The sequence below is a fragment of the Aythya ferina genome (genome assembly GCF_964211825.1).
Source record: "Aythya ferina genome assembly, chromosome: 3".
Taxonomy (NCBI): Eukaryota; Metazoa; Chordata; class Aves; order Anseriformes; family Anatidae; genus Aythya; species Aythya ferina.
Genome location: NC_140298.1, coordinates 80,243,666 through 80,271,321, shown reverse-complemented (window position 1 = coordinate 80,271,321; position 27,656 = coordinate 80,243,666). Strand labels below are relative to the sequence as shown.

General features: G+C 37.4%; 1 protein-coding gene across 11 annotated transcripts in view; it reads left to right on the top strand.

Moving 5' to 3' along the window:
- PTPRK (protein tyrosine phosphatase receptor type K) overlaps nucleotides 1–27,656 on the top strand; it is a 413,276-nt gene that overhangs the window by 125,070 nt on the left and 260,550 nt on the right. For all 11 annotated transcript variants that reach the window (XM_084515260.1, XM_084515257.1, XM_084515265.1 and 8 more), the window contains exon 3: nucleotides 11,047–11,318. In XM_084515260.1, the coding sequence (XP_084371386.1) occupies nucleotides 11,047–11,318 (272 nt within the window). The remainder of the gene's footprint in view (nucleotides 1–11,046; nucleotides 11,319–27,656) is intronic.

Here is a 27,656-nt window from a genome sequence, read left to right as displayed (position 1 = left end):
GAATGACTATTACTCCAGTTTAAAATAAATAAATAAGTCTATTGAAATTCTTTTATAAACCTCCCTTTAAATAAGTTCAAGCAATACAGGGCATATAATTTCCTCTTCCGAAAGGTCCGTAATAGCATTTGTAATCTTCTATTGCATATGGTAATGATTAAGGCTTGTGAGCCTTTATTTAACTCTTTGAGATTTTGGGTGATCCTTGGGAGTTGTATTCTCAACAGATTGTTAATTCTTATTTTCTGCTGTCATATGCTTATCAGCCAGGGAATGACCAGTTTAATTTCTATTTTCAATTTCCATGTCTTATGCTTGTAGGAATAAGTATCTTCTCAGTGCAATTTAAATGCTCTTTCTTTTGGAAGAATAATTAAAGATACTCTGAATATGAATGCTGCTTCAAAAATTATGTTTTCCTATTCAGTTAATATCTAAATGCCACTTAGTACTAGAAGGGAAAAAATAGCTAAAGAATTTGCTGGATTCTTATTTTTTAGTTGGTGATTAAGAGAAAATAATCCTCAAGTTATTTGGTGAGCTTGCTTTCCTTAAAAACTTTCTGACTAGTTGAAAGAAGTTACTTTTAACTTTTTTTTTTTCTTTTTTTTTTTTTTTTTCTTTTCTGGAAAAACCCTTATCTGAATTTTTTACTTACCTGGAAGCATTGTAGCTTCAGCTTCCTCTTTTATCTTGAATCAGTTATGGTGCTTGTTGAGCTGTCCCAGGAACTGTTTCATTTCATTTCAAATAAACAAAAGGATCTTCATCATCTCCATCCCCCCTCCGGGGTGGGATGGGAGACCTGGGTAGTCTTCTGCTGGATTTATGTGGTTTTGCTCGTGGAAGGGTCTGTTGGAATAGGAGAGGGATCTATATGTGTGCTGTGGTTCAGCAGCAGGGGGCTTTTGGGCCACCTTGGTGGACTTGCATGAATTCTGCATGAATGTGTTTCTCTGTGCCACAGCAAGTGCTCGGTACACCAAAGACCTAAACAAATCTACAATACTCATATTGTCTATAGCACTGTCTGCTTTAGGATACTTTTAATACTTTCAAGTTTCTCTTTAATTCCTTTTCAAGTAAGTAATACCCAGCAGAGGAAGTCGTTAATTTGATCTCTGCTTATGACTTTCTCAGTAAAGAGAACTGAGGCTCTTTAATCAGCATTTGAAAATCTAAATGCCTCCTGGCTTGAGGAACTGTTTGGGTGCTTAGCTTATGTGTTCAGCAGTGGTGATGATACAGTGTCATTGTAGCGTGTGCCCCTGTAGGTGGATGCAGCACTGGTCTTTCATCCTGGAAACTCCACCACAATGAGCATGTGGGACAAAACTAGTGCATAGGGAGACGTCTGTGCATTATTGCTGATTTTATCCAACCAATTAATAGCAGAGTTACTGATAGCAATGCCACAGCAAAATTGAATTTCAGCTTTTTTTCTGCACCTCTTTCATACAGGGAGGTTGTTGCAATTGTCTGTAGTCTTTAGTGCATCTTTGTAGGACTGAATTTTCCTTAGGCATTGCAGAATGCTTTAATTTAGCATTGTCAGATGCTTCTGTGGGAGCAGCCACACGTTGGAACATTTTTCTTCTTGATATTAGGCTATGCAGGCAAGGATGGTACCCGTTTATATGATATCCCAGTCGGAGAACTTTATACTGAGTTGATGTTACTCTAGAGTTGGGAGTTTCTTGATGTTCACGCTTAGAAAATGTATTTTCTCCTGGACATTTAGCTGGAGCAGTGTATGCTGCTTCTTGCACCGGCAGCACAGCCACTGGATGACTGAGAAGCATCATATAGTCACCATACTGTGCAGAAACTGCTGTTACTTTCATATTAGCCCATCCATTCATGGTCACTGATGTTAGAAATTCATGATGACAGAGTGCCTTGCTTGGTTCCCAAATAAATATGAAACTTTTCCATTTGCCTTTCAGTTGCTTACTGCTCAGTAGCACTAATCTTTCATAAGTTTGCTTGATGCACTGTATCAAGTGTCTTTTCATGAATGCTTTGTTGGAAGAGGCCGTTCAAAGGAGCACATCTTAACATAAATGTTCTTTTGTGCAGACGCTGCAAGCTTCCATCAAATCTGAGTTGCTGACATTTTTTTCATCTCGCTTTTTGGAGTACTCAGAACCTGTGTATTTGCTGAAGATCCATCACAATAAAAACCAGAGTGAGAAGTCTGAAGTTACCATACCTTAAAAACTGATACTGTGTTTTCTCTCTCTGCATGGCTATAAACAAATTCACAGGCAGTTGGTTTTATGTATGAGAAAACTAGGAATTCAGACACTTCAAAAGGGTACATATTTAATGTATATTCATATGTAAAATGTTGATAGAGGAACAGAACTCCTGTAGCTGCTTAAAGTTTGAGGAATGACTTTGTTAAAACTTCTTCAGAAACTTTGCTCAGAAGAGATGTTGGGGAGTACTGGCCTACCTTTGAAGTTTTTTTGTTTGTTTGTTTGGTGTGTGTGTGTGTTTATTTTTGTTTTAATTGTTTTGTTTCCTTTTGATTGGTGAAAATTTTAAACTTTCTTCTTGTTATGGAATGGACAAGTCATGAATGATAGTAGTATCATGCCACAAGTTATACCCTTACAGTGTTGTGGCACCCACGATGCTAATTTTGTGGCTAACGTGGTGCTGCTCTGATTTGCCTTACCTTGGTCGGTCTCACTTTGTGTGGCCATGTCAAACCATCCCTTTGGTTGTTTTGCCTCTGTGGAATGAAAACTGGGGGAATCACAGTTCTTTGACCTTGCTCTACAGCTGTGCTTTTGGCATGATCAAGTACAGAGTGGAGGGCAGGACACCTGTTCTTGTTGGGTGAAATTGCTGTGCCTGCACAAAAGCGATGAGCAGTTAGTGTCCATTAGGCTGAGTTTCTGTCTTTACTCAGCCTTTATTTACAGGGTGTACGTTAATGATCTGTTTCAGCATGGTATTTTAACAATTCCCATTCTCTTTGGAAAGTAGAAGAAAAGAAATTTGCTGCATTTCCCAGCAAAATTAAATGTCTTCCTCTTTTTTTTTTTCTTTGTTTGTTTTTTCAGTCTTCGCAGTAAATTCTGAGTCTTGCTTTGATTTGCATTTGAGCTGTGGTGTATTGGCAGTGAGCTATGCAGTGAAGTTAAAACTGTCGATCCTGACTTTTTTCCCCTTTCATTTTTGACAATCTGTAAAGAAATTGAGACAAGTCTTCAAGAATTTGAGACTTGTATAGGGAATAATACTGCTAGCAAGTGAAGAGTATAGATAATGTTCCAATATGTCTCTGCAGTACTCAGATACCTCTGACCCAGAATGATTTGAAGACATGTCGGAGACCTCTTGTGTTATGTCAACAGTAATAATATTGGTGTAAGCTTTTTAATGAAAACAGTTGACTGACAGGCAAATTAGGACATAATGATGTAGGGTATTTTGTGTGTGCATCCAGTAATGTGTTTTAAGTGGGATTACACTGCCTTTATATTTATCTCTAGATACACTCCTTAAGGTGTGAAACTGAACATATGGGGTAGGACATTAAAACTGAAGAATTTAATCAATATATCTTTTTTGCCATCATTATTTTTTCATATTGGTTTGTCTCTTTGGGTGTCAGATATTCACTACACATTGGATAATAGAAGGTGAAAGAGGACAAGGAGGCTGTAACTGAGGTGTGATGTTTGCTTTTTTTAAAAAAAAAAAAAAGAAAAAAGAAAAAAAAAACACAAAAACAAGCAGATGGAGTATGTTCAGTTTATTTACTGGCTTTGTTTTTGCCTTTTGAAAAAGAAGTTCTTCCTGCAAGGAGAAAAAGTTAATAGCTTATAGCTTTTGAGGTGTTACAATTAGCCATTACTTTTTCTCATTTTGCAGATTACAGAAATACACAGCCCTTTGTTAAATGATCACAAGGATAATATTTTGAAGAACTAAACAAAGATAAACACTAATGCAAGGGAATGTATGTTTTCTGTAAACTTATATTCTGAACTTCTCCTGTTTGCAGTCTACTTTGATTTGCAAACCCATTTCTGTATTTCGGTATCACTTTGTTGCCTAGTGTCACTCAGAAAGGCTGCCTGATACCTGATTGGGAACCATAATGTTAGGAATGTTAAGTAGTAGGTATTACAAAATGAAATAAAAAGGTCACATAGTCCTGAGCTGTAGGATAATGCACATTGCACATTGACTTTTCACCTCATGCTATTGATGGTGACATGAAGTAAAGACAACCCCTTCTTTTGACTTTATGGGTCAGTTTTCTTTTTTACTTGACCTTGTTCTGTGACTCTATTTAAGTGCCTTTGTGTTACACCCAGCTACAGTGGGAAGTATGTAATTCTTTTCCCCATTAGCAAGTTGTAGAACTGAATCCACTTCTACATCCATAAATCTAGCTGTGCATAAAATTCAGAACTTCCTAACTGTTACGTTCACCTGAAAGTATGTCCTGGTTTCTGCTGGGATAGAGTTAATTTTCTTCCTGGTGGCTGCTGCGGTGCTGGGTTTTGAATTTAGGAAGAGCATAGTGCTAATACCAGAGGGATGTTTCAGTTGTTGCAGAGCAGTGTTCGCACAGAGCCGAGGCCTCTCCTGCTCCTGGTGCTGCCTGGCCAGAGAGGAGGCTGGGGGTGCCCCAGGAGCTGGGAGGGGACATGGCCAGGACAGCTGGCCCAGGCTGCCCAAAGGGATGTCCCATACCATGTGGCGCTGTGTGGTACAGTAAAACTGGGGGTTGGCTGGGGCAGAGGTAGGGGTCTGCTTTTGCAGCAAGGTGGACATTGGTCCATGGGTGGTGAGCAATTGCACAGTGCATCACTTGTCTTGTATATTTTTTGCTATTATTATTTGTTCTGTCTTTATTATTTATTATTTGTACTAACTATTATTATTTGTCCTAACTATCTATTCTGTCTCTGTCCTATTAAACTGTCTTCATCTTAACCCAAGAGTTTTACCTTTTTTCCACTTCTCTCCCCCATCCCACTGGAGGGGGTGTAAGGGAGAAGAGTAAATGAATGGCTGTGTGGAGTGTAGCTGCCTACTAGGTTAAACCATGCCAAGGTGACATAATAATGTCACAAAAATTGAAGGAGCACAACAGAAGGCAAGCAAGTTACTACTGTGTACCCTTTAAGTGGAGATTGTTTGATGGTTAGTACACGTTTGAAGGGAAGAGGATTTACAGGAGTCGAAGACCAGACTGCTGAAAATTGCAAGTTTCACACTTCAAATAGAAGCCCATTTTTCAGGGAGCAAGGAAGTGAGAGAAAACAATTTGATCTGCCACATTGGTACATTAAAGCAGAAGTGTTTTATTTAAGGATTTTATTTATTTCTTTATGGTCTTAGCATGATTTCTTACCTGCAATTAACTGCTAGATGATAAGAAAGCTTGGTTTTCAATAGGGGATAAAACTAAGGCTTTTCCCAAGTAGTTAGTTACAGCATGAATTTATTCTGAAATGATCGATCCCTGCTACTGAGCTAGAAAACCAAGTTCAGTCTTTATCAAAGTAAACAAATCAGAGAGAGATAGCTATGAGGGATATATTTAATTATATTGCTAAGAAAAAGTGATGCTCCTCATCTCATATCTATGTCATTGCCTTTCAGAGAGTCTGTGACTATCTAAACACTGACTAGCTATCCAAATCCTCCTGAAGCTCAGATCCTGAAGTTGAATTCTTGACATGAACTCACTTAAGGTTTAGGGAGCAGTGTTATTTATATATATATATATATAAATATTTATATATATATATATAGCTGTTTCACGCTTTGATGTTTCTGTTCTGTGTAGGAGAGAATTGTATCGGTCTTGTTACATCAATTATAATATTAGGAGCTATTAACTGGCAGATAAATGGGATGGACTTAAGAAGAGCAATAATGGGAGAGTGGGGTTTGATTTGGGGAAATAGAAAATGTGTATAAATAGAAAAAAATAACAAAGTATGGTTGGAGAAAGAGAACGTTGTTTATGTGTTTTAAAGATTGTAAACTTGCAGTGATGGGTAAGACTTTTGGGAATTACTGAAAGGAGGGTGAAGCAACATAAATGTCAAGCTCAAGAAAAATGTTGCTTAAGAGTTATGATGCATTTTGTAACAGTCCTCCTGCCAGAGTAACTAAAGTCTTTTCACTTGGTGAAAAACAGGCAGTGAAAAGAACAGTTAACAGCAATGGCTCTTTGTCCAGGTGTAAATGATGACTTTGGATACTATTCACATCTCATTTCTCACAGCATCATCCAAAGATGACATTACCCTTTCTATCCTGTAAGAAGAACTTGTTCTTTCACCTTACCTTTCTTTATTCCCGTAAAGTATGGATTTTTTTTTGGTACTGTTCTGTTTTTTATTGAAGCAACTTACTTGCATTGACTTCTTTCTTGTAAAGATGTGTGTTCTGTTTCCAATAAGATACTCTTAGGCCAATATAATGGTAAAAATCTGAGAGCCTGTCTTCACTGGGATTTACTAAAAAGGCTATTCTCTGCAGTGTCTAACAGCAAGTAGGTAACACTATCTAAATGCTACCATTTACCTTTTTGGCAATTATGGTGCCCTGGCCAGACACTGACCAGGGTACTCTGTCCTGTTTTTTTTAACAGGACAGGGGGAGATAATAAGATGAGCAATCTTGTGGATTGAGGTAGAGAGTGAGTGATCACTTACTGGTTACTATCACAGGAAAAACAGACTCAACTTGGGGCAAAATTTTATTTATTGCGGCTTAAAATTGATTTAGATGGTGAGAAACAAAGGTAAAAACTTTGGATGGGGAATGGAGGTTGCTGTCAGTCTGTACCACTGGGTCTCTGCTGCTCCTTCCTCCTTGCCCTGTACCCCTGCTCCAGTGTGGAACAGATTTTTAAATATTTGGCTCTGACAGTTGTGCTGTACTCTTCTCAAAAATTTCAAATAAGGGTTTAATTAATCTAAGGGTTTGTGAACATTTCCCTTGCTTACACTTTGCTTTTCTGCCAAGTCCAATAATATCTAACTTTATAACTTGCGATCTCCTGTCCTATCATTATTTCTCTCAGTTTTAACATTAAATATCTGGGTAATTGTTCCCTGTTGCTTTAAGTGGTTTGCTGAGGTTCACTTCCCACCTCTTGCTTTTGTACCCTGCCAGTATAACCACTAATAATCATCCAAGATGTTAGTTAGCTATGCTAACTGGCCTCTTGGCTGTTTTGTCACTCTTTTATTAAATAAATTTATTAATTGAAAGCCTTTTTTTTTTTTTTTTTTTGTAATAATACAGGATTATAAAATTGTTTCCTGTGTTGTTTTTTTTTGAATGCAGTTACACACAAGCAGTGAAATGTAGGCATAAATGTACATGTTATCTGCAATAACTTTATGTGAGAACAGATCATCTGCATGTATGTTTGATTGCATGTTATCTTTTAATTTTTTATTTATTTATTTTTAATACTTGTGTATATTTTGATGTTTATCAACACTTTTGTGCTCAGTAGCTAGTTATTTAAACTTTAAAGGAAAATCTCACGGTACTGGCACTATTTAATCCTATTACTTCATGTCTACTGATATTTTTTAAAACATTATTTGCTTTGATAAGTGAAGGGGCAATAGGTGTTAATTCTGTGAGGAGTTATTTTCTTAGGGATACATTCACATCATGATCCTCCTTCCAGTAGACATTGCTTTATAAAAGCAGTGTATTGATAGCCAAATACCTTTCAAGCTTAAAAGCTTTATGGCTTGTTCTCATCAACACCAGACTATCTCTGTTTCTGCTAGACTTACAATTCTAAATCTTTTTGTTTGGAACATTATTCTTTCTGTAATTTCTATGATTCATATTATTTCTGTAATTTCTATTATTTGTTACTCACTTATTTTAATGTATTGCTCAGCAATTTGTGTTACATACATATTACTATTAAATGTTACTTTAAATGTTGAAGGAAGGCAATGCTTTTTTTTTATTATTATTATTATTTTTTTTTTTTTAAACAAAACCCAACAGTGTACACAGTGTCTAGGACTTAAGTTTTGTCTAAGGCTTTTAAGTTTCAACTTAAGGTACTACGAGCTAGCATAAATAAGAAAAAAAATCTTTCAATCTTGTTTTAGTATACAGTATTTACAAATAAAGAATGTCTTTCTTGGAGAAGGTGTAAAAAAATATTTTGTGTGTTTTTCAAAAATATAAATTTGAGGTGTAGTTTACTTTGGCATAGTCTTCTGATTTTCTTGGATTAGGTAGATGCCTGAGGAGGGAGTGAGGAGAACATTCATGAAGATAGCCTGGTAAGAAGTTTAAGAAGGGGAGGCGAGGGGAAGTAGTTTGCAAGATGCTGAACAGATGCTTTGGCTTCATGACAAATGGTTTATGAATACAGTCTGGAGCATTTCATGAAATGCTGTGGGACTAACACATGTAGATAGATATATGCAAATTTGCTTCTAAGTATTTTTAAATGATGAAGAATGAGGTTGGAAAAGTAGAGTGTTCTAAAATGTGTGTATATGCTGAAAAATGCATGTTGGTGCCTCCAAAGGTTATAGCAGATGAGTTTAGTATAGGAACAAGATCTTGAAATATTTCTTGTTCGTTTGTTATTTGATTGTGATCTTATTTTCCTCCCTGTAGTTTTATCGTTATCTTGAGGTAAATATTTCAAAAATTCTGCAAAATTTAATTCTTATATTCTGCTCCTTCATTTTCTCCCACAGATTCCCTTCAGAAAAAAAGTTGGCGGGTTTATCTGTTTCCTGCTCTTAGCTTTAGAAATGTAGAAAAAAAGTATTTGGTGTGGAAAAAAAATACTTAGCTTTTTGTCTATTACTTAAAAATATTTGCAAGATAAATGTAACAAAGGCTAAGAGGCAACGTAGATGCCCGTAGAGAATCTGTGCTAATGCTGCGGAAAGTAATCTTTGTAATTTTTCACTGACCCTTTTCACTTTTCTAACTTGTTTAGAAAGAAAAAAAATCCCACAATTGCTGACACATAAGCTCCCCCTGCCAAATGCATAGTATTCATTCCAAATTTTGGAAAATAATATTCTGTATTGCATCATTCATGAGTAATCTGGTGCTTATAAGACAATATGTACAGAGGTAGAGATTACAAGCAGGCTTTCTCTAAGTAAGTTTATTCTAGAGTCAAGAGACTCTAATAATCACTGCACACCATTGGATGTAGTTTAGAACACTTTTTGGAACAGCTTGTGTGCAATTTGCAATTGATTTTAAAACATAATCATTGAAGATCTCTACCAGCAATCCTACATAGTGTAATATGATTCTTTTGTGTCTTTATAAATGAGAATGAATGATGAAGAGGTAGCAATGAAGAACTGATAGTCTGCCAAATTCTCTTTTAAAGAATAAATAAATCTTATAAAAGATTCTGCATATAATTCTAAATACTAACTAGGTGCTTATGTTGCATTATAGTAGTTTTCTTTAACATCCCCCCCACCCCCTTTTTCTTCTTGAAGATGAGTATTCAAAGATCCCAGCACTGTACTTTAATCAGAACTGCTTTCATTCTGTAGCATTGCCTACTCTTTTGCTACGTTTTTTTTTAGCACAGAATTGCTTTACAGGGCAGTAAATTGTCATCTCACACAGATTATTTGATCCATACTCCTAAATTTTCATCTCTTCCTGAGAAGATGAAAATTGTCAACAATTTTCGTGTTCATAGATACAACTGCTTGGGTCGTCTGAGAACACAGTATTTCTTTGTTCCATAAAAATCAAAAGATGAAATTTCATGTACATAAATGTAGTAATTTATACAAATTTGTAGCTAAGAGAAGACTTCCAGTCGATAGTATGCTCATACATGTATATACTCGCAGAACTCCTATGGGAATATTCCTTTGGACAAGTGCTCACTAATCTATGATTTCTTAAATTTAGTCTAATTTTTGAACTATATTTTTGTTGGATTTTATCTGAGTCTTCTTCAGGAGGAAGGGTTCTTTATAACAGTGCTCTTGAAGAAGTAAAGTAGAAGCAAAATATGTTAACATGAACCTTCTGGAACCACTAAGCAAGACGGGCAAGGATTCATGTTGTATACTGAGCTGGATTTTCTCACCTACTTGTAAAGTTTTGGCTGATGTGCAGTACCTCAGAAGCATTGTTTTGTGGGGTTCATTTGCAAGATAGTACACTGGCATGAAGTTGTTGCTCTTGAAGAAATGAGGATGCTATGGGGTTAGGATACTGTGAAACTAAACTGGCAGCCATCCACTTACTGTCCGTTCTGCAGAACATCAGGACAAACCGTTTCAGCAATATGTCCTGTATCAACTTTTTAAACATTGGATTTCCACTTTCTGCCTTTGTAGCTAGGCAGGCTCACTTTGTTCTGTATTCTGTCTATTGGTAAAATAAATATACAAGATGAGATCTCTTCCAGCAATAGAAGAATAGAATTCTCTGTTATTCTCTTGGACTCACAGACAAATGTAGCAACAAACCCAGCTTTTCAGGACTTAAAATGCAGCTTGCTGTCCAAAGTGAGCCAGTTCAGTTGCTAGTAGATCTAAAAATCAAGTCTGCTTCCATTTCTGGGTGGAGGAAGATCTGGTAAAGCTGCGCTGAGAAATGTGGAACTTATTATTCCATACTCCTTATTTTCAGGAAACCTGTGAAGCAAGTTGAGAGAATTTTGGCCTTGGTGACCTCAGAATAATGATGATCCTTTGCACCTCTCATTATTTTTATTCAGTCCATCTGTGATCCTATTTCCAATTATCTGATCCTAAAACAGGAAGAAGAATTGTTTGTAGTTGAAAGCATATACAGAGGTCTTCATAGATATGCTGTCCTCCGTAGATGCTGCTTCAGTGACATTTCTAAGAATTTTATATCATGCTGGATTTCTTGCTTGAATTTTGAGATTTTGGAATACAAAAAATCCATCCTTTTTTACAGTGAAAATCAGTTTCTTGTCATTTATATTTTTCCTTACTGCTGTTTTATTTTTCATTTTTATTTCCCCCTTCCCACTCCCCTCTTCTTTAGGATCATATATGATAGTGATTTCCTCAGATCATGACCCTGGAGAGAAGACTCGGCTCCAGCTTCCAACAATGAAAGAAAACGATACTCACTGTATAGATTTCAGTTACCTTCTGTACAGCAAGAATGGAGCAAACCCAGGAACTCTGAACATCCTGGTGAGGGTGAACAAAGGCCCACTGGCTAATCCCATCTGGAATGTCACTGGCTCCACTGGAAAAGACTGGCTTCGAGCAGAGTTGGCTGTCAGCACCTTCTGGCCCAACGAATATCAGGTAGGCTTGCAATAATTTTTTACCTCTTTGTAATGCTTACAGCAAGGTTCTGTACAATTTACATTCATTCTGGTCTTTCTTTTGGAGTACTTTCCTAGTGTCCTTAAATATCATGTTCCATTCTAAATAAATAATTATTTGGGGATGGGAGATTCTTAAAGAAGTGATTATTCAAAGTTGCCTGTTATTGTATAATGGGGAAAAATTAACAGGAACCAAGCCTCATTAAAAGAAATGGTGAGGTTAAAGTCCAGAAACATCAAAAATTATAAACTCCCAGAAATAAATTGCCTGTGCCATTGTAATTTGTACCTGTCTTCCTTCCTCTTTTGGATATGCCTGTGTTACTGTGTCTAATTACATGACCGTAAACTGTTTTTTCCACATGACATTTGCTTCATTTGCTGTGCAGGCAGAATGATGCTCACCTAATGAGCAGCTGCTCGGGACGTGTTTGTCTCCTGTTTGCTTGCTATGGGACAAAACCACCTGCAGCATAGGCCTGTTGTTTAGAGAGAAAAATCGTCTTGTTATTACTAGATGCTGTTATTTGATTTGTTTGATTAACCTGAGGAAGTACCTGCAGCTGTTTCACTTGGTGGGTATTTGATGTGAAGGATGAATCTCATACACAGGCATTTTTGTCCTGACGTGCAAAAGAAGAAGAGTTGGGTTAGATACGCTTCCTCAGCGCTCTTACACCATGAGGCATTATGTCATGGCTGTGCACAGGGCTTACAGGGCCTTGTCCAAGGATGCTCTAGGACATTAGTGCTCTTGCAAGCAGGTCGGATATCCAGGCCAGTTATCACGTGAAGCAAAATGACCTCTGTTCATTATTTTCTGAACTAGAGGTATTGTGGGAATATTTCTTGAAAAACCTTGTTTAAAATTCTTTGCGATTGCCCATCATCAAAATAATTTCCATGAAAAACAAGCATCAGTGTAATTGCTAGCAGCCTTACTTATAAAGTGAAGCCAGTGTTATTTATTAGCATTTAAAATTTTTCTTGAGTTTCTGTTTCTCTGGTTTTCATATTTTTATTTATAAAGCAATTTAATCTATCTGTGACATTGAAACTATGTGGAATTGGATTTAAAGATCTGAAACCTGGTTTCATAAAGCCTGGCTTCTGAGGAGGTGTTTTATTAACCCTTTTATGTTGCTGGAAAGTAGCTTTTGGTGTGCTTAAAATAACCAGGAGCCTTTTATAGCTGTATAGTAGTAATCAAGTATAGCAGCATTATATGCAGTAAATCAGGTTTCTGCTGACAGATGGCCAGGCTTGACAATGAGATTGGTGGTTGGGGCCTTATCTTAGCAACATGGCCATTTTTCACTTGCGTTATAGCTTTCACATTATCTCTTCATAGACTGTACTGAAATTTCGTTCTTTTCCTTGCTCGGTCATCCAGCAGAATATTGAAATCATGTATAACATAGTTTATTTTTAAATTAAAAATAAATCTGGAGTAGGACTGGCAAAATTCTTAATGCAGCCTGCCGTGATTTGTGACTGTATGACTGGTACAATTGTTTTTATAAACAGGAGGGGAAATATGCATGCTGCCTGTGTGTGCCTGCTTGTTCTCACAAAAACCAGAGTTGGTGTTTTTGTGTTTTTAAGTGGTCCTTTGAGGCCTCAGTCAACATCGCTCTTCGCGGTTGTTTTTTTGTGTGTTAGTTTTGAGTTGAGTTATTCATCGGCATGGAAGTCTTTTTTCATTTGCCTCATAGGAGTTCTTTGCTGTAGAGCTCCAGCTCATGATTTTGTCACTTTGATCTACCTGTTGGGCCATGAGTTTTGCTAGCACTGAAGGGAAATACGCAACACTTTGTAAAACGAGATGGAAGAGGCTTTTTACTAGAAGCGAGACTGGATTCCTGCCTGTCCAAGCAAGGTCACTACTAAAGATGACTGTGGAGCAGAACTGTGCGCAGGTACTTGGGTCATCAGGTCACCTGCGTTGCGATTGCCTTCACTTTTAACTGAGTGAAAAGCTCAGAGATTAGCAGGGGCTGAACAGCACAGTTCACATTACAAGGAAGCCTCATACGGTGAGCTGGAAGTTAGCAAGATGTCTGTGTAATAACACTAATATAATGCTGCAGCTCAGCTAATTATATCCTTAAAAGCATTTCTATGCTCTTCTGTACTGGTGCAGTTTTATTGCTTCCTGCTCAAAATGAGCACAGTTGTCTTGCATATCGCTCTATTCAACAGTATAGATACAGTTTAATATATTTTTAGATAGACTGAATGTTTCCTCTTACTTATGAAAATACTTTTTTTTTTTTTTTTAATGGAATCATTCATTATCATTCATTTACATCTTTTTTACTATATTATTAAGTGATATATTTTTTTTTCAATCTTGAAATACAATATGATTTATTAATCATATAAAGTAGATAGTAATGATTTAAAGTAAATAGCTTTACTGGATCAGACTGTATTTTTGGTTAGCTTTGTATCCTGTCCCTGACAGCGGATAATAGTAGAAGTTTGTAGAAGAGTTCACCATCAGGACAAACCCATGGTCACACCTCCCCAGAATACACCTCTAGCCTTGAGCTAATTTGCGGTTCAAGAACTTGGAGCCTAAGAAAGAAGCTAGTCCCTTTGCAGACTTCTTTTTTTTGTTGTTTTGTTTTTGTTTGGTTGGTTGTTTTTTGTTTTTTTCCCCACTGATTTAAGATTCTAGTGTCTACAGTGTATATGACATGAAATTCTAATGGCAGTTACACGTTAGGACCATTTCTGTGGGTTACTCCAAGCATGGGACCTGTAATTCTTCTGTTGTTGTGTTTTGCACTCAGGAAATTTCTGCAGTCTTGCAGTGATACGCTCTGTCTTCTCTCTCCTGCTAGAAGGCATCTGCATCTTTTATTCTGTTTGTTTAACATGCGGATGAACTGTCAAGGAAAAGGGTTTGGTTAGCGAATCCCTTGGGACTGAAGACATGATTTGATTTTGATCCTTGCTAGTTCTGGAATCTTTTTTTATCGCTCTGTTGGAAATACTCCACCTTTGACCTATGCAAGGTTTACTTCAAAGGAAAACTTATTGAGGATTTCTGTCTTCTAAACTTTATAATTGTTTGGGAGATTTGTCTTTCTTTATTGTATGTTGGTTACTACTGTCACTCATTAGTTTATTTTAGTTAAAATGTTTATTCCCGTCTGCATGTGCTGTTTTGTCTAATGCTTCTGTTCTTTTCCCTAAGCTCTTTCCTGCTTTGCACAGTAAGGATTGTACAGCTGTTGAGGACTGTTGCTGCTTTTCTGCCTTGGTCACCATCATTTTCCACTTCTCTTCCCTTGCCACCTATGTCATCTGTTTTGATTTTTGTTCTTGTTGTTTTAAATTAAGGATGGGGTTGCTTTGTTTTGGTTTGTCTGCGTGAACACTGTTTTCCCTTGGTTTTAATTTTTATTTTTTTTTAATCTTCCCCAGCAAATTCCTGTTACTACTGTAGTGTCACGTCCTTGCTCAGTAGCCAATAAGGTTTAGTTTGCAATGTGAGTTGTGGATTTTCTGGTTTTCCTTTTATATTGCCTCTCTCTTGATTTTAGTAACCTTTGACCAGAAATTGATAAGGAAACTTGACTCAGAACCACAAATCCCAAACTTGTTAAAAATGAATTATTTGATTTCTTCATGTATCTTTAAAACTTCATTATATAGTGATGGTTCTCTGCAGCTTAAAGAGAGGCTAGTTAAGGTACCTGCTTGATAGTGATGATTACAGTTAGAAGTGTAGCTAGCAAACCAGAAATAATGAAATTGTTACCAAGTAGATGTTGTTTTTATCAGTTCAGGAAAACTAATTAATGATGCTTGCACCCTTTAAAAGGTGCAGGGAAACTCTAGAAAGCCAAATCATCTTATTCCTGACTTGTGAATCCTGATTTGAGTAATGAATGTGTTATTATTTTAATATTGATGGTATATAGGATTTATACATGTTTAAATATCTCAAAGATCTTGGAAAGTTATTTTCCCTTACAATTTTAAGAGCTTTCGAAACAATAACAGAATTATAACGGGATGGCAGATTGACTGAATATTAACTAGTGGTGTGTATATTCAGGCCATATGCTAGATAAGGTAAGAAACAGATTTCTTGTTAGATAAGAAAATTTGTTGTCTTTTTGGCTATTAGATCAGTACTCTAAACATGCAGAGATGTGAGACTGTTGTCAAGCTGTGTGTGGGAAAAGATTGGGAAAGTAGGGAATTTTATTTGGTTTTGTCAGCTGATAGATCTGAAAGGAAGGAATGAGTGAATTGCTATTAGCAAGTACAGAAGTACAATCAATACAGCCTGTGTGAACTGCACAGAACTGAGTTACAGGCCAAAAACCCTCGTGAACTCCTGCTTCCTATTTACAAGCTAGATTTCCTTGATTCTGTACAGTCTCCAGCCTTGAAGCGATAAGTAGAATCAGGAAAATCCTGAAAGAAGTTCTTGAAGAAAGGAAAGCATTCCAAAGTACTGATGTTTTCAGATGAATTAAATTTGGAATACTGAAAATGACTAAAAATAAATCAAAGACATTCTGGTTGAATAAAACTTGTAAACAGTGTAATTCTGTTGACTAAATAGAGGAGAACTTAATATGGGAAGTGTTGTGTTTGAATATTTTAAGAAACACTGATAAGTAGCTAGACAGCTCATGTTAAAGCTTGCTCTAAGTCTTGGATATTGAATTGCAAGACAGTGCAAACCTTGTGGAAATCCCAGCATGAGCAAGAGTTCAGTGCTAGAGGAACGGCACTGTAGGCACACATGAGAGGAATGCTCAAAAAGGGTAAGTTTCCTTGGCCTAGAAAAAGGCACAGTTCGGGGAAACATGATAAAGGTCTGCAAAACCAGGACTGCTGTGAAGAGGAATCCTCTTCGACTTCTAGAATTGAGGCCGCTTCAGTCTGGTGGGGGAACCGGACTGAAAATAGGCAAAGGGTGGCTCAGGCAGCAGGCTGTAGGCTGTTGGAAGCCTATGCCACGCATAGGTGTTGGGGATGCCAGATGAGTATGTAGGCTGAAGGAGACACTGAGCAAGTTCTCGAAAGAGAACTTTTAGAAATCAGTAATTATATTTTATATTTATTTTATTATGTCTTTGTAGACTTTTTAAAAATTGTAATTTAAAAACTGAGCCTCTTAAACAAAAACTTATAAACATTACAGCATACTCTCTGTCATGTTCTGGTTTACTTTTAAGATTAGGAGTTAGTCTTTGTGTTTTAAAGAACTGCATCCAGTGGTGTTGTTGGCCATGACTCAGGATTCTAGCTACTACTAAAAATTTGTAGTATGACACCAAAACAGTGTTTTAAAATGAATCACAGAAGCAGTCTTATTATTTTGGATTAATACTGGCTTAATTAAAATAGCTTTTACAAGAGTAAATTAGAATTTAAAAATTAAATTTCAGAATTGTGATTCACACCAGAAGGCTCCAGGGAGACCTCATTAGAGCTTTTCAATACTTAAGGAGGACTTATAAAAAGATGGAGAGCAACTTTTTGCTTGGGCAGATAATGATAGGAAAAGAGAGAACAGTTTTAAACTGAAAGAGTGGAGATTTAGATTAGTTGTCAGGGGGAAATCCTTTACTCAGGGGGTGGAGAGGCCCTGGCATCCGGGGTTGCCAGAGTAGCTGTTCCTGGAGCCTCTCCCTGAGCCCTGTTCCTGGAAGTGTTCAAGACCAGATTAGATCAGGCTTTGAGATGCTTCTGGTGGGAGGCATCTGTGCCTGTAGCTGTGGGGTTGGAACTGGATGATCTCTAAGGTCCCTTTCAACCCAAGCTGTTCTATGATTCTGTGATACCTGTATGAATGAGTTTCACTCCTGAGAAATGTTTTAGTAAGGTTTGTGTAAGGAAGTGAAAGTACTGACCTGAAATGGCAGCCAAATGGAAGCTAATCTCTCCATAGGAATGCTTTAAGGACCAAGATTAAGATTAAAATACGGGCACAACAATCAGGGAAAAGGGAGAAGTCTGAGCTTTGGTGATGTGAAAAAGAGGGGTTCCATTTAAGACAATGAGTTGAGCTGGCACTGTCAGAGTTGTTGGTGGAAAGAGATGTATGAAGAAATCAACGTCAAATCTCTTGACTGTTTATTAGCATCTGGGCCTTTAAATTTTGACATTGGAAGAGACATAAAAGGTTATACTTTTCTTTACTTATAACTTCCAGTAAAAATGTTTAAGTGATTTCAGTACCATTATCACTTACGTAAAGTACTGTGCCATCCATTTGAGGCTGTTTACTTTGGAGTTACATTGAATTTGTGGGGCAGCTGTTTTTAAGACATCTTCTTTACATAGTTTGGTAATATTTGTGCATGCTTTTTGACCTTCCACTTTCAGAATCACCAGAATGATTTTGAGCACAGGTTACTTCATTCATAAATTCATCTAGTATCAATCCATGTATACGGTGAGTTCTTCTAATTCCTAAGCGTTCTTGGAAATAAAATATGAATAATAACTTTTGTTTTGGGGGAGCAACTAGATATTTTCTTCAAGCAGAGATTTAAAAATTGTTTAGTAAAATGTACTGGTAAAAAGCTGGCTAACTTTATAATTAAAGAAAACAATTATTTTTTCTTCTTAACAGTTTTTTTTTCTTAAGCCTGCAACAGGCTGTGTTTGGTAGCTGGTGGAAATCCCTGTAATGCTTGTCATAGAGGTGCATCATTCTTCAGCATTTCCTTCTCGAAGTATTCCTTTGAGAATACTTTGTGCCTCTTAAGGTAACTGTCCCTCAATTGTTTTGTTCCTAGCTTATTAATACACAATGAAATGGATTATATGTCTGTCTCTATCTTTCCTCTGATATTTTCATCTGGTGAAAACACTATTAACTGTCTTACCACTTTATCATTATCACTAATGATGAAAAATTGGATCCCTTTGGAAATATTATCAAACACGAACAATGTTGCTTTCTTGTCAGAAATGCTTTGTAAACTGCTAAGTGTTCTCCTGACTATTGCTTTCTAGATAACACTTAATCAAAAGAGTTTTTTATTTTTATTTTTTTAATATTTTTATTTTTTATACTTATTTTTTATTTTTATTTTTTAGATACAGTTTATTGAAGAGTTACTCTGAGAAATGCATTTTTGGTGGTGAACTTTCTTCCTGCTTCCCAAAGACTTGTTAATGCAAACAAAACATTAGCTTATTTAACTGTTAGGATAAACATGCAAGTGTGTAAGCATATCTGTCAAATTTCTGTCTTGTTTCTTATGAGATGTTTATCAGTTTGGTGAGGACAAAGAAAGATTAAGTTCCAGCACAGTGATTACCAGCAAGACTGTAATAATTTAGTTCTGCAGATCACAAAGCACTTACAGCTCTCAAAGGACTTCTACACATACATTCAGTCTCATTCCAGTCTTCAGACTGGAAAATTACAGTGCACGGAGTGAATATGAACATTGCTCAAAGAAGCTCCAACATGACTGAATGACTGAGTTGCCAACCTCCAGGTTTTGACTCCTGTCAGAAATGTTGGAGGTTTCACTGAACCTCCAGTTCTTCTTAAAAATGATGGTGCTAATGGTTTTGACGCTTTTGTGGCATAAAAATAGCCTTATATATATGTATACATATATATATATATATATATATATATATATATATGTATGTATATATATAATGTTTCCCAATCCAGGGGTTATTTGTGATCCTAGAAGGTTTAGGAACTTTTAAACTGTCATGTGAAGATGTACATAATTACTTTACTACCTTCATGGGTTTAATTTTGTTAGCCTCTTTGGGCTTTTGTGTCTAAAAGGAGAAAACATACTAAATTAGTGTCAACTTTTACAATTGAAAATAGAGATTATTGTTTGTCAAACAAAATTTGTCAACCTGGTCTAAATTGGTGACTCAAGTGTACTTCTCCACTGCAAGCAGAGAAGGCCCTGCCTCTGCAAAATGCAGAGACAGCCGTTCCAGCAGGGGGGAGAAGGAAAGACTTTTGCCGCCTTGATTTTTACAAGCTAGATCATTTCAGCATTAATCTAGCTTTTCACAAATAGCATACTGCTCAAAGATTACTCCTCCTCCCCCCCCCCCCTTTTTTTCTTTTTTTTCCTGTGTAAGTTTTTCAAAGTCATCTTTTCCACTGCTTTGCTTTCTGTTATATTACATTCTGTGAGTGGCTTTCTTTTGTTCTGCCATGTTCTGGGTTTCCTTTGCTACCTTTATGATGTGAACTTCTTAAAACTAGTGTGGAAATGTCATACCTAAAGTGCTGGAGGAAGGAATTGTATGGCTGTACATACAAGGTGTAAAATTCTCTTCTTCCCATTGAATAACCCCATTTCTATGAGGCTGATGAGTATTTTGACTTCTTTTCACCATTCCCTGCCGGATAGTTGATAACTTCAGGGCAAGGTGACCAAAATATAGTGGATGCTTGGCATTTCCAGAGGCAAGGAAAGGATTTGGAAGTTAATGCGCTGTATGAGTTCCCAGTATAAATTGCCTTTAATTGCCTTAAGTCTCAGGTGGAAAACTGTCTGCCTGTAAACTCAGTAAGACATACTTTGAGATAAATATGAAATATTTTTAGCCAGTGCTTAATTTCTGATGAAATATATGTGACTATAACCTCACTGCTTTTCCATGAAACATTCGACTCATCAGCAAGGTGGTATGCAAATTTTATATTATCCTTGATTACCAAGATTATGAAAAGCCTGTGGCATTCCCCTTCCTGTCATACCTCCGAATCTGTCAGCCAGCAAAGAGTAAAACATACTATTGGTAATCAGCTACCTTGGAGTGCCTGATTCAGTTTTTCAGAATTACAAAATTAACTTAAATCATCGTGTGTAAACAAAGAAGATCAGGATGGCTCTTTTTTTCAATTTTTTTTTTTTAGGGTTTTTGTCTACGCTTGGAAGGCATGAGTACTTTACATATAAGCAGCTGAAGTTTTGTCATCCTTCTAACAGTTTTTGGAAGATCCTAAGAAAAGATTCTAAGAAAAATTGTGAATATCACAGTATCAGGCAGCTGGTGGTGATACATTCCTGCTCCTAAAAGATGTTTTTATTCGTATGAAAAGTGAAATGAATGATAGAGGTTATGGCAGAAATCAATGATATATGCTTGAAATAGATGGTTAGAGGAGAGCAGAAATCGGTAATACTTTATTTCATCATACAGGTTCTGAAAAGATTCAGAATAATGAATTGTGCTCTGCTAGGGGCTTCCAGACTATGACTAAGTGAAAATAAATGAAAGGAAAAGGATAATAATACAGTATTGAATCAGTACCAAAAGTCCACTAAAATCTCTGAGATTCAAAAACTAGAACCAACTCACTCTCCAGATTGATGTGCCAGGGATTTTGGCTTAAAAATCTGAACTCATCACTGGTAAGATGTGTATTGTTGTTAGCTATTTTTTGCTGTAAAGCACTGTATGTTTCTAGATGTCTGTTTCCCCCCCCCCCCCAACAATGCTAATGTAGAGGAGAAAAAAAACACTGAGAATTATGCAGCCCACTTATCTTTCTTTTTCTCCTTTCCTGACTTTTATTATTTAGGGCAAGATGCAATGCTGCAGAGGAAAATTGTTTTGAGTTTGTAACATTGCGTGCACAATGTGTTGTAGGGGTTTTGTGTTTTGTTTTGTATTTTTTCTTTTTCTTTTCTTTTTTTTTTTTCCTCTTTTTCTAATGCTAAGTGGTGAACAAGCCTGAGGCTGGGAGTAAAGTGCAAAGGTTTTCATCATCCAGAAAAGTATCTGATAGGAATCCTTTGTTGACTGATGATATGACCTCCTCATAGGGAAATAAATTCCTCACATCTTTTAAATTCACTCCACCCTGTATGTAGTTCTGTTCTTTAGTTTAGACTTTGTTTGAGGTGACATTGACAGACTAACTGAGGTGGTTTCACTGAAGGTAAAATTATTCAAAATTCAAATACAGGGGAAGAATTGGAGTCTCAATTTCTTTATGCTGGGATTGCACTCCAATCAATTATTCAAGGTCTGTGTATTTAAACAAATAAAGAAACAAACTGTTGTTGATTTTTCCCCCTTTGCATAAAAGATATTACAAAGAATTTAAAGAGCACACTCTCACACCCTTTTCCTCTTGCCCTTTTATGCCAGAGTGAAGTAAATGATGCCCCTATTCTAGATATTCTGAAGCACCATCTGGAATAGAGTAATTTTCTGGCTATAAGGTAGATGATGGGAAGTTTGCAAGCTAATCACTGCCCTGTGGGATGTGGGTGGGATGCGGGACGATGGTGCGGTCAGGCAGCTAGTACTCTGGGCTCAGAGCCAGGAGCTGTCGCGTTGTAGTCCTTGTAGACATGTTATTTGGTTCTTTGAAAGATCTCTCTCTGTCAGTTGTGCAGCTCCTTTGCTATTGTTTTTAAATGTCTTTATGTGCAGCTCCCAGAAGGTTTAAAGAATAGGTACAAAATTTGTTGGAGTGGATTACTAAAACAAAGTACCATGGCTGCCAAGAAGAAACCCAGTGCAATCCTGTAGGCCAGTCTTTTTTGCCTAGTTGTGTGTGTCCTCAGGTTCTGATGAAGTCTTCTGCATGTGGTTCGTGAGACCTTTACACATACTGTTGCTGAAATAGCATCCTGTAGCTGGAAATCTTGCTTTCGGGTTGAGGGTTGCTGGCTGAGGTTTTGTTGGTACATGTGCCAGGATTACCTCATCTCTGCCTGCACCTCAATCAGGTGACAACAAACAAAAACCTGACCCTTGGCTCTGCCTCTGTGTCAAGCTGGGACAGTACATTTGTGCTCAACATCTGCATGGGAAAGCAAAGGAGCAGCTTCCCCTTTGGTGGAGGGGCTGGTTGGTGTGGGCATCCCTGTTAATTCATGGAGATGCTGTACTCTTCAGTTGGTGTTGAAAGAAAATAACTTTTGCCAATTCTCTGTTGTTGAACAGTGCATTTTACTTTATTTTTTAATTGTGTGCATAGATGCACATTGAGGGACTAGAATTTCAATGCTGAAGGCTTTTGGCTCTTCAAATATAGGAGATGTAAGGCTGTCACCTGGAAGTAGTAGAGGTTTGCTGCTGTTTAAGGTGTGAAATCATTTACAAGGAAGTGAAGCAAATGTATTCAATCTGAATGATGTTATGATGAACTTTAAAAAAAAATCCTTTAATGGTAGTGTGATTTTGAAGTACTGTTAGAGGAACTCAGTATTAGGGATTTTGTGGTTGGCACTCAAATGGTGTTCCTGACAGCATGTGTGGCAACTGCTTTGGACATGTGTTATGCTCATGTGTGACTTTGATCATTAGTTGACTTGTTTGGACCAGATTTTCTTCAAAATTTACTGGCTAACTTAAAAATTGGATTTCATATGAAAATACAAAAAAAAAAAAAAAAAAAATCCCTCTAAGTTTGTGGATTTTAAGGCAGGAATGAAGGTAGGTGATCTTTTTTTTTTTTTTTTTTTTTTTTTTTTTTTTTTTTTAAGTTTTGTTCTTCTATTTTTGTGAATTTAAAGACACATCCTCTCATTCATGAGCAAAGCCCTACTTTGCCCCTTGTCTTCCCTATAATGGGTAGATGATTGTGGTAAACTTTTTAACCTTCACAAAATGAATTAAGAAACAGTTGCAACCTGCACAAGTCTATTTGTTTTTTGTTTGATTGGTGTATTGTGTTTTTTTGTTGTTATTCTGTTTTCTTGTTTTGTTGCATTACCACTACCTTTTGTACCATTTAGAAGCACACTTTTTTTTCTGTCTGCATTGCCGATTGCTTTTTTTTTTTTTTTTAACCTTTTCAGAGGTTTTGTGGTTCCAAAAAAAAAAAAAAAAAAATAGTTGCAGATTTGCCATGAATTGCCATGTTGAACTCTGATGAATTGAACTTTGGCATTACTCTAATTCTGATTCCTTACCACATGGCCACTGTACTATGTGTCTTGAGAAGAAGCCAAGGAGCAGCGGGGTTCTCCCTTCATCTCAGGACAGGGAGGGCAGCAGCACTGGGGTCCTTGCTTCCATATCCTTTCGCACCACTGGTTTCAAGCACGGGGTCTGTGATGCTGCTTTTCTTCATGCCACCGCCCCTCTCCTTGCTTTCCTAGCTCTGCTGCCCTTGGAAAGAGTCCAGAGGAGATCAATGCTGGTCTTCCCTCTGCAATGTCACAGGTCTCTTCCTTGCTGTCTGATGACACATTTCCAGTGTGATATTTGGTTTTCTCCTTTGGCAGAGCCAATATATGCTGCCCTTTACGTGCTATGCTTGTACTTCTGAAGAATAAACAAACTGAAACAACAACAGGATTCCTGAAAATATGAACATAGCATGTTTAACAAAAATTTCTCTGTTATATGAATGGAACTCTTAATATTTTGTAATATGTAAAACAAACAAACAAAAAAAAACCTGTGACATTATCAATGTGGTGGTTTTTATTGTTGCAGGTTAAGTTATCAAGCAACTTGCAATGCTTGATATGTCTGATGTGTCTGTACGTTTAAAAAAATATATTTTCTGTAATAGATCTTGTCAGGAAACCAGTTATTTTTCTGTGTATCTTAACAGAGAAATCATAGAACAAAGCTGAAATTCGCTTGGTTGACACATTTCTTTGTTAGTAAAAAAATAGCACACTCCAAATTTGATTATGGATGTCCATGTCATGGTGTTGTATTTGTACATGAACATGGGTTTTCATGTACCTCATTTTTTTTTTTCTGCTTTATTTCTTCGTAAGGATAAAAATGAACCTTAAAGTAAATCACCATTTTTGATCCTAGACACCGTCATGAAATCTTAACACCACATATATTTGAACAATAAAAGGACATGAAGTTTAACAGCAGCTGTCTAGTCTTCCATAAAGAGCTGCAACATCAGATACACTTATCTTGGTAGCGCTGAATTCAGTCTGAATTATGTTGCCCAAGTGTTGATTTATTACTAACTTGTCCAAAGTATAACGTGCAGTATAACCAATATCTTCCAGAAAGCTGTGCGATTAGTTTCAGTTTTATGTCCCTCTTGATTCAGAAATCCTAGTGAAATAGAATGTGGCATGCATTTTAATACATTATTTGTTTACATACGTTAGATAAATATTGCATAGTGCTTTGAAACAGAAAAATGTGTTAAGTGGGTATTTTGTCACAAGAAAGCAGTTAAACTAGGCTTGTACATTTTCTTTGGCTGTGGCTTTGTAGACCCATCAGTTAGATTCAATATATTTGATTGAGGAACTGCCCCCAAAATTGGAGGTATTTTTTCTTTTTCAAAATTGTAACAGTAGTCTCATTTTCCAGAAATATACATATGGTTTTTTGTTCCTTTTGAAGGATATTATGTGTGGTGAAACAGTACTGAAAAATGTGCATGCTTCAGGACCTAGTTGGCTGTGGTCAGCTATACAAAGAAGTCTGTTGAAATACAGATGTCTTCCTGTTTCTACTTCTAAAGTTAGAGAGCCATGTGAGTTTGAGTGTATGTATTTTTTGCTCATTCTTAAAAAGGAGTAGCAGTAACAGTACAAGCAATAAGGGTAATTCCTTTTTCTGTGAATCTGAAAAATGTCAGTGTAATCCAGGCACAGGTATTCTTAATAATCACATACAGGTTTATAATGTTACTCGAAAGTGAAGTCATGACGAAGGCAAGTAATTTTCTTCTTCAGTTTAATTATATTGTTAATTAAATTGGAAAAACTGGCTTGTCCATTTTTAAATCCACGCTGATTTTGCTACAGTAGGCCAAGGGTGGTGTTAAAACCGGTTCTGCAAGGGCTGTGCATGAGATTGCAAAGCAGTTTCTGTGCTACAGAGCACCTCCAGTACAAGCTCTGCAGAAACTGCATTGGTTGCTTTATTTACCAGGCATTATTTGGCTAATGCGTTTTAAATCCTTGTACTTTAACAGTAATCTTTTCTGATAAGTTGGAGAAAAATACTTTGGGTTGGGCCAAGACAGGGGCAAAGCACAGCACATGGAAAGTCTTTTTAATGTGCTGTTTTGCAAGTACGTTTTGGTGGCATTCCCAATATAGGCAGTTTCTGCTGTTATCTCCCTGCTTCCTGATTTGTTCCCCACTTTGTGCTTCATTCTGCCTTCTGGGAGGTAAAGAACTCGTGGAGTTTTGAGGTGAACAGCAGTGGGGAATAGATCTAGCTGAGAAATAACTTTTAAGGTTCAAATTATTTTTTCCCCTTTGTGACACAAGTCACTGTAGGTCATAGCTGTCTATGCTGGCAAAACCAGAGCTGCTTCCAAATTCCTGGACCATGGCACAGTGATTTGGGTGAGCAGGGCCAGTGCCCCACTGGGCTCCCACCTCTTCCATAGCTGCTTTTCTGCTTCCTCCCACCTCTTTCATAGCTGCTTTTCTGCTTCCTCCCTGAGCAGGTTCTTGCTGCTTTGTGAGAAAAAAAAATAAATAATAATTGCAAACTCCCAAACCAAAACATTACTCAACCAAGTAGAAAAAATACACTTGTTCAAGTGTTGAGCTGGTAAGATTGTTAGTTCAGCTGAGACATGTGGTGATTCCCCATATAGGTGTGGGGCAGAGGGCAGGGTTCTGTAGGCAGAGCGGTGTGAGGAGGAAGAGGCTGGGGCTCTGTGTGGCCAACAGGGCTGTGCTGCTCTGCCACTGGTGCTGTGACCTGTGCTTGCTGCACCAGAATGATCTGGAACTTTTAACATGATGGTTCCCTCAGTAAGCCCTCCCTATTGATTTGCACAAAACCAAATGGCTTTATTTCTATTTTAGATTTGGGAGTTTGTTTTCTCAGGGGTGGTTGATGTAAAACCTTGTGCCAGGGCTGTTCAGAGGCTGTACTCAACAAGATTGCCTTAGGCAGGTGTCCAGTCTTTGTGTTCTGGAAAGGAATTTTCTGAACCCGTAACAAACACAAACTGCTGCAAGGCCTTTTTCTTGGAAATCCACGGAGGGAGGCAGAGGTGATGAATTGCAGGGAAGGCTCCATGTGCAAGCACCAGCAGAGCACAAGCTGTCTGGCCTTGTTGGGTCAGCCCCAGGCCGCACAGGAGCCTTTGGGTTCACGGGCCCCTCTCACCTGTGCAATTGGCATGGCCTGGAGAAGGCAATGGAGGGCATCTGGTCCAACCCCCCTCCTCAAGCAGGGACATCCAGAGCAGGTTGCTCAGGACCATGTCAGGGCAGCTTTTGAAGATCTCCAAGGAGGCTCCACAGCCTCTCTGGGCAACCTGTGGCAGTGCTCCGCCACCTGCACAGCAACAAAGTGATTCCCGGTGTTCAGAGAAACCTCCTGTGTTCTAGTTTGTGCCTATTGCCTGTTGTCCTAGCATGGGGCACCACCTAGCTTTATCTTCAATGAATCCTCATTTCAGGTATCTGTAGATATTGATGAGATCCCACTGAGCCTCCTCTTCTCCCAGCAGAACAGTCCCAGCTCTCAGCCTTTTCCATTTAGGACAGGTGCTCCAGTCTCTTCATCATCTTGGTGGCCCTTTGTCGGACTTTCCCCAGTAGCTCCATATCTCTTGTACTAAGGAGCTTAGAACCAGACAGATCTCTCCACTGATGGAGAGGAAGAGATGGTGGGGCATGGTGGTCTCATGGCTGCACTGGCCAGTGTGCAAAGAAGTTCGAATGAGCTTATAAATGTTTAAAATAGGCTGTAAGAAGGGAGAGTAATTAACCAGGATTATTGGTGGCTGGAGCAGTAACAAGCAGAAAGAGAAGGCAGGGAGAACATTACCACTTCAGTAACGATATTGATAATGAGTAACAAACCCTTTTGGAGACATTATTTAGCACCTAGGTAAATTGACTCTGGAGAGCTGATAGATGTAAGTGTATGCATGAGTTTTTCTGGGGGACATTTTCTATTATTTTTTTGTAATAATTGTTAGTGATATTTGCTTTCAGAAAATATGTCAGAAAGAGAGTAAGATCTGCATGCTTAAGTTTAATCAGTGTTTAATATGCTTTTCTATAACATATGAACTCGTGATTTATGCTATTTTTTTAAATCAGAACTAAAAATCAAGTACAATTTTCATAAAAATGAAAAAATAGGTCAACTTCAAGCATACATATTGGGAAATTTAATAACTTGAACATTTTTGTTATATTCCATGTATTCCAGATGCAGAGTGAGGGCAAATACTTAATGCATATGAAGGTCACATAAGGGAAGTGTGTAGCTGCACATGGAACTTGTCTGTGTAAAAGCCTGAAGCTGAAACTATTTTTCTTTAGCACTTCTCATAAAGTGTTAGATGAAGCTAATGCTGACTATCTGAAAAATGATCCAAGAAATATTACCAGGCATTAAAACCGGACTT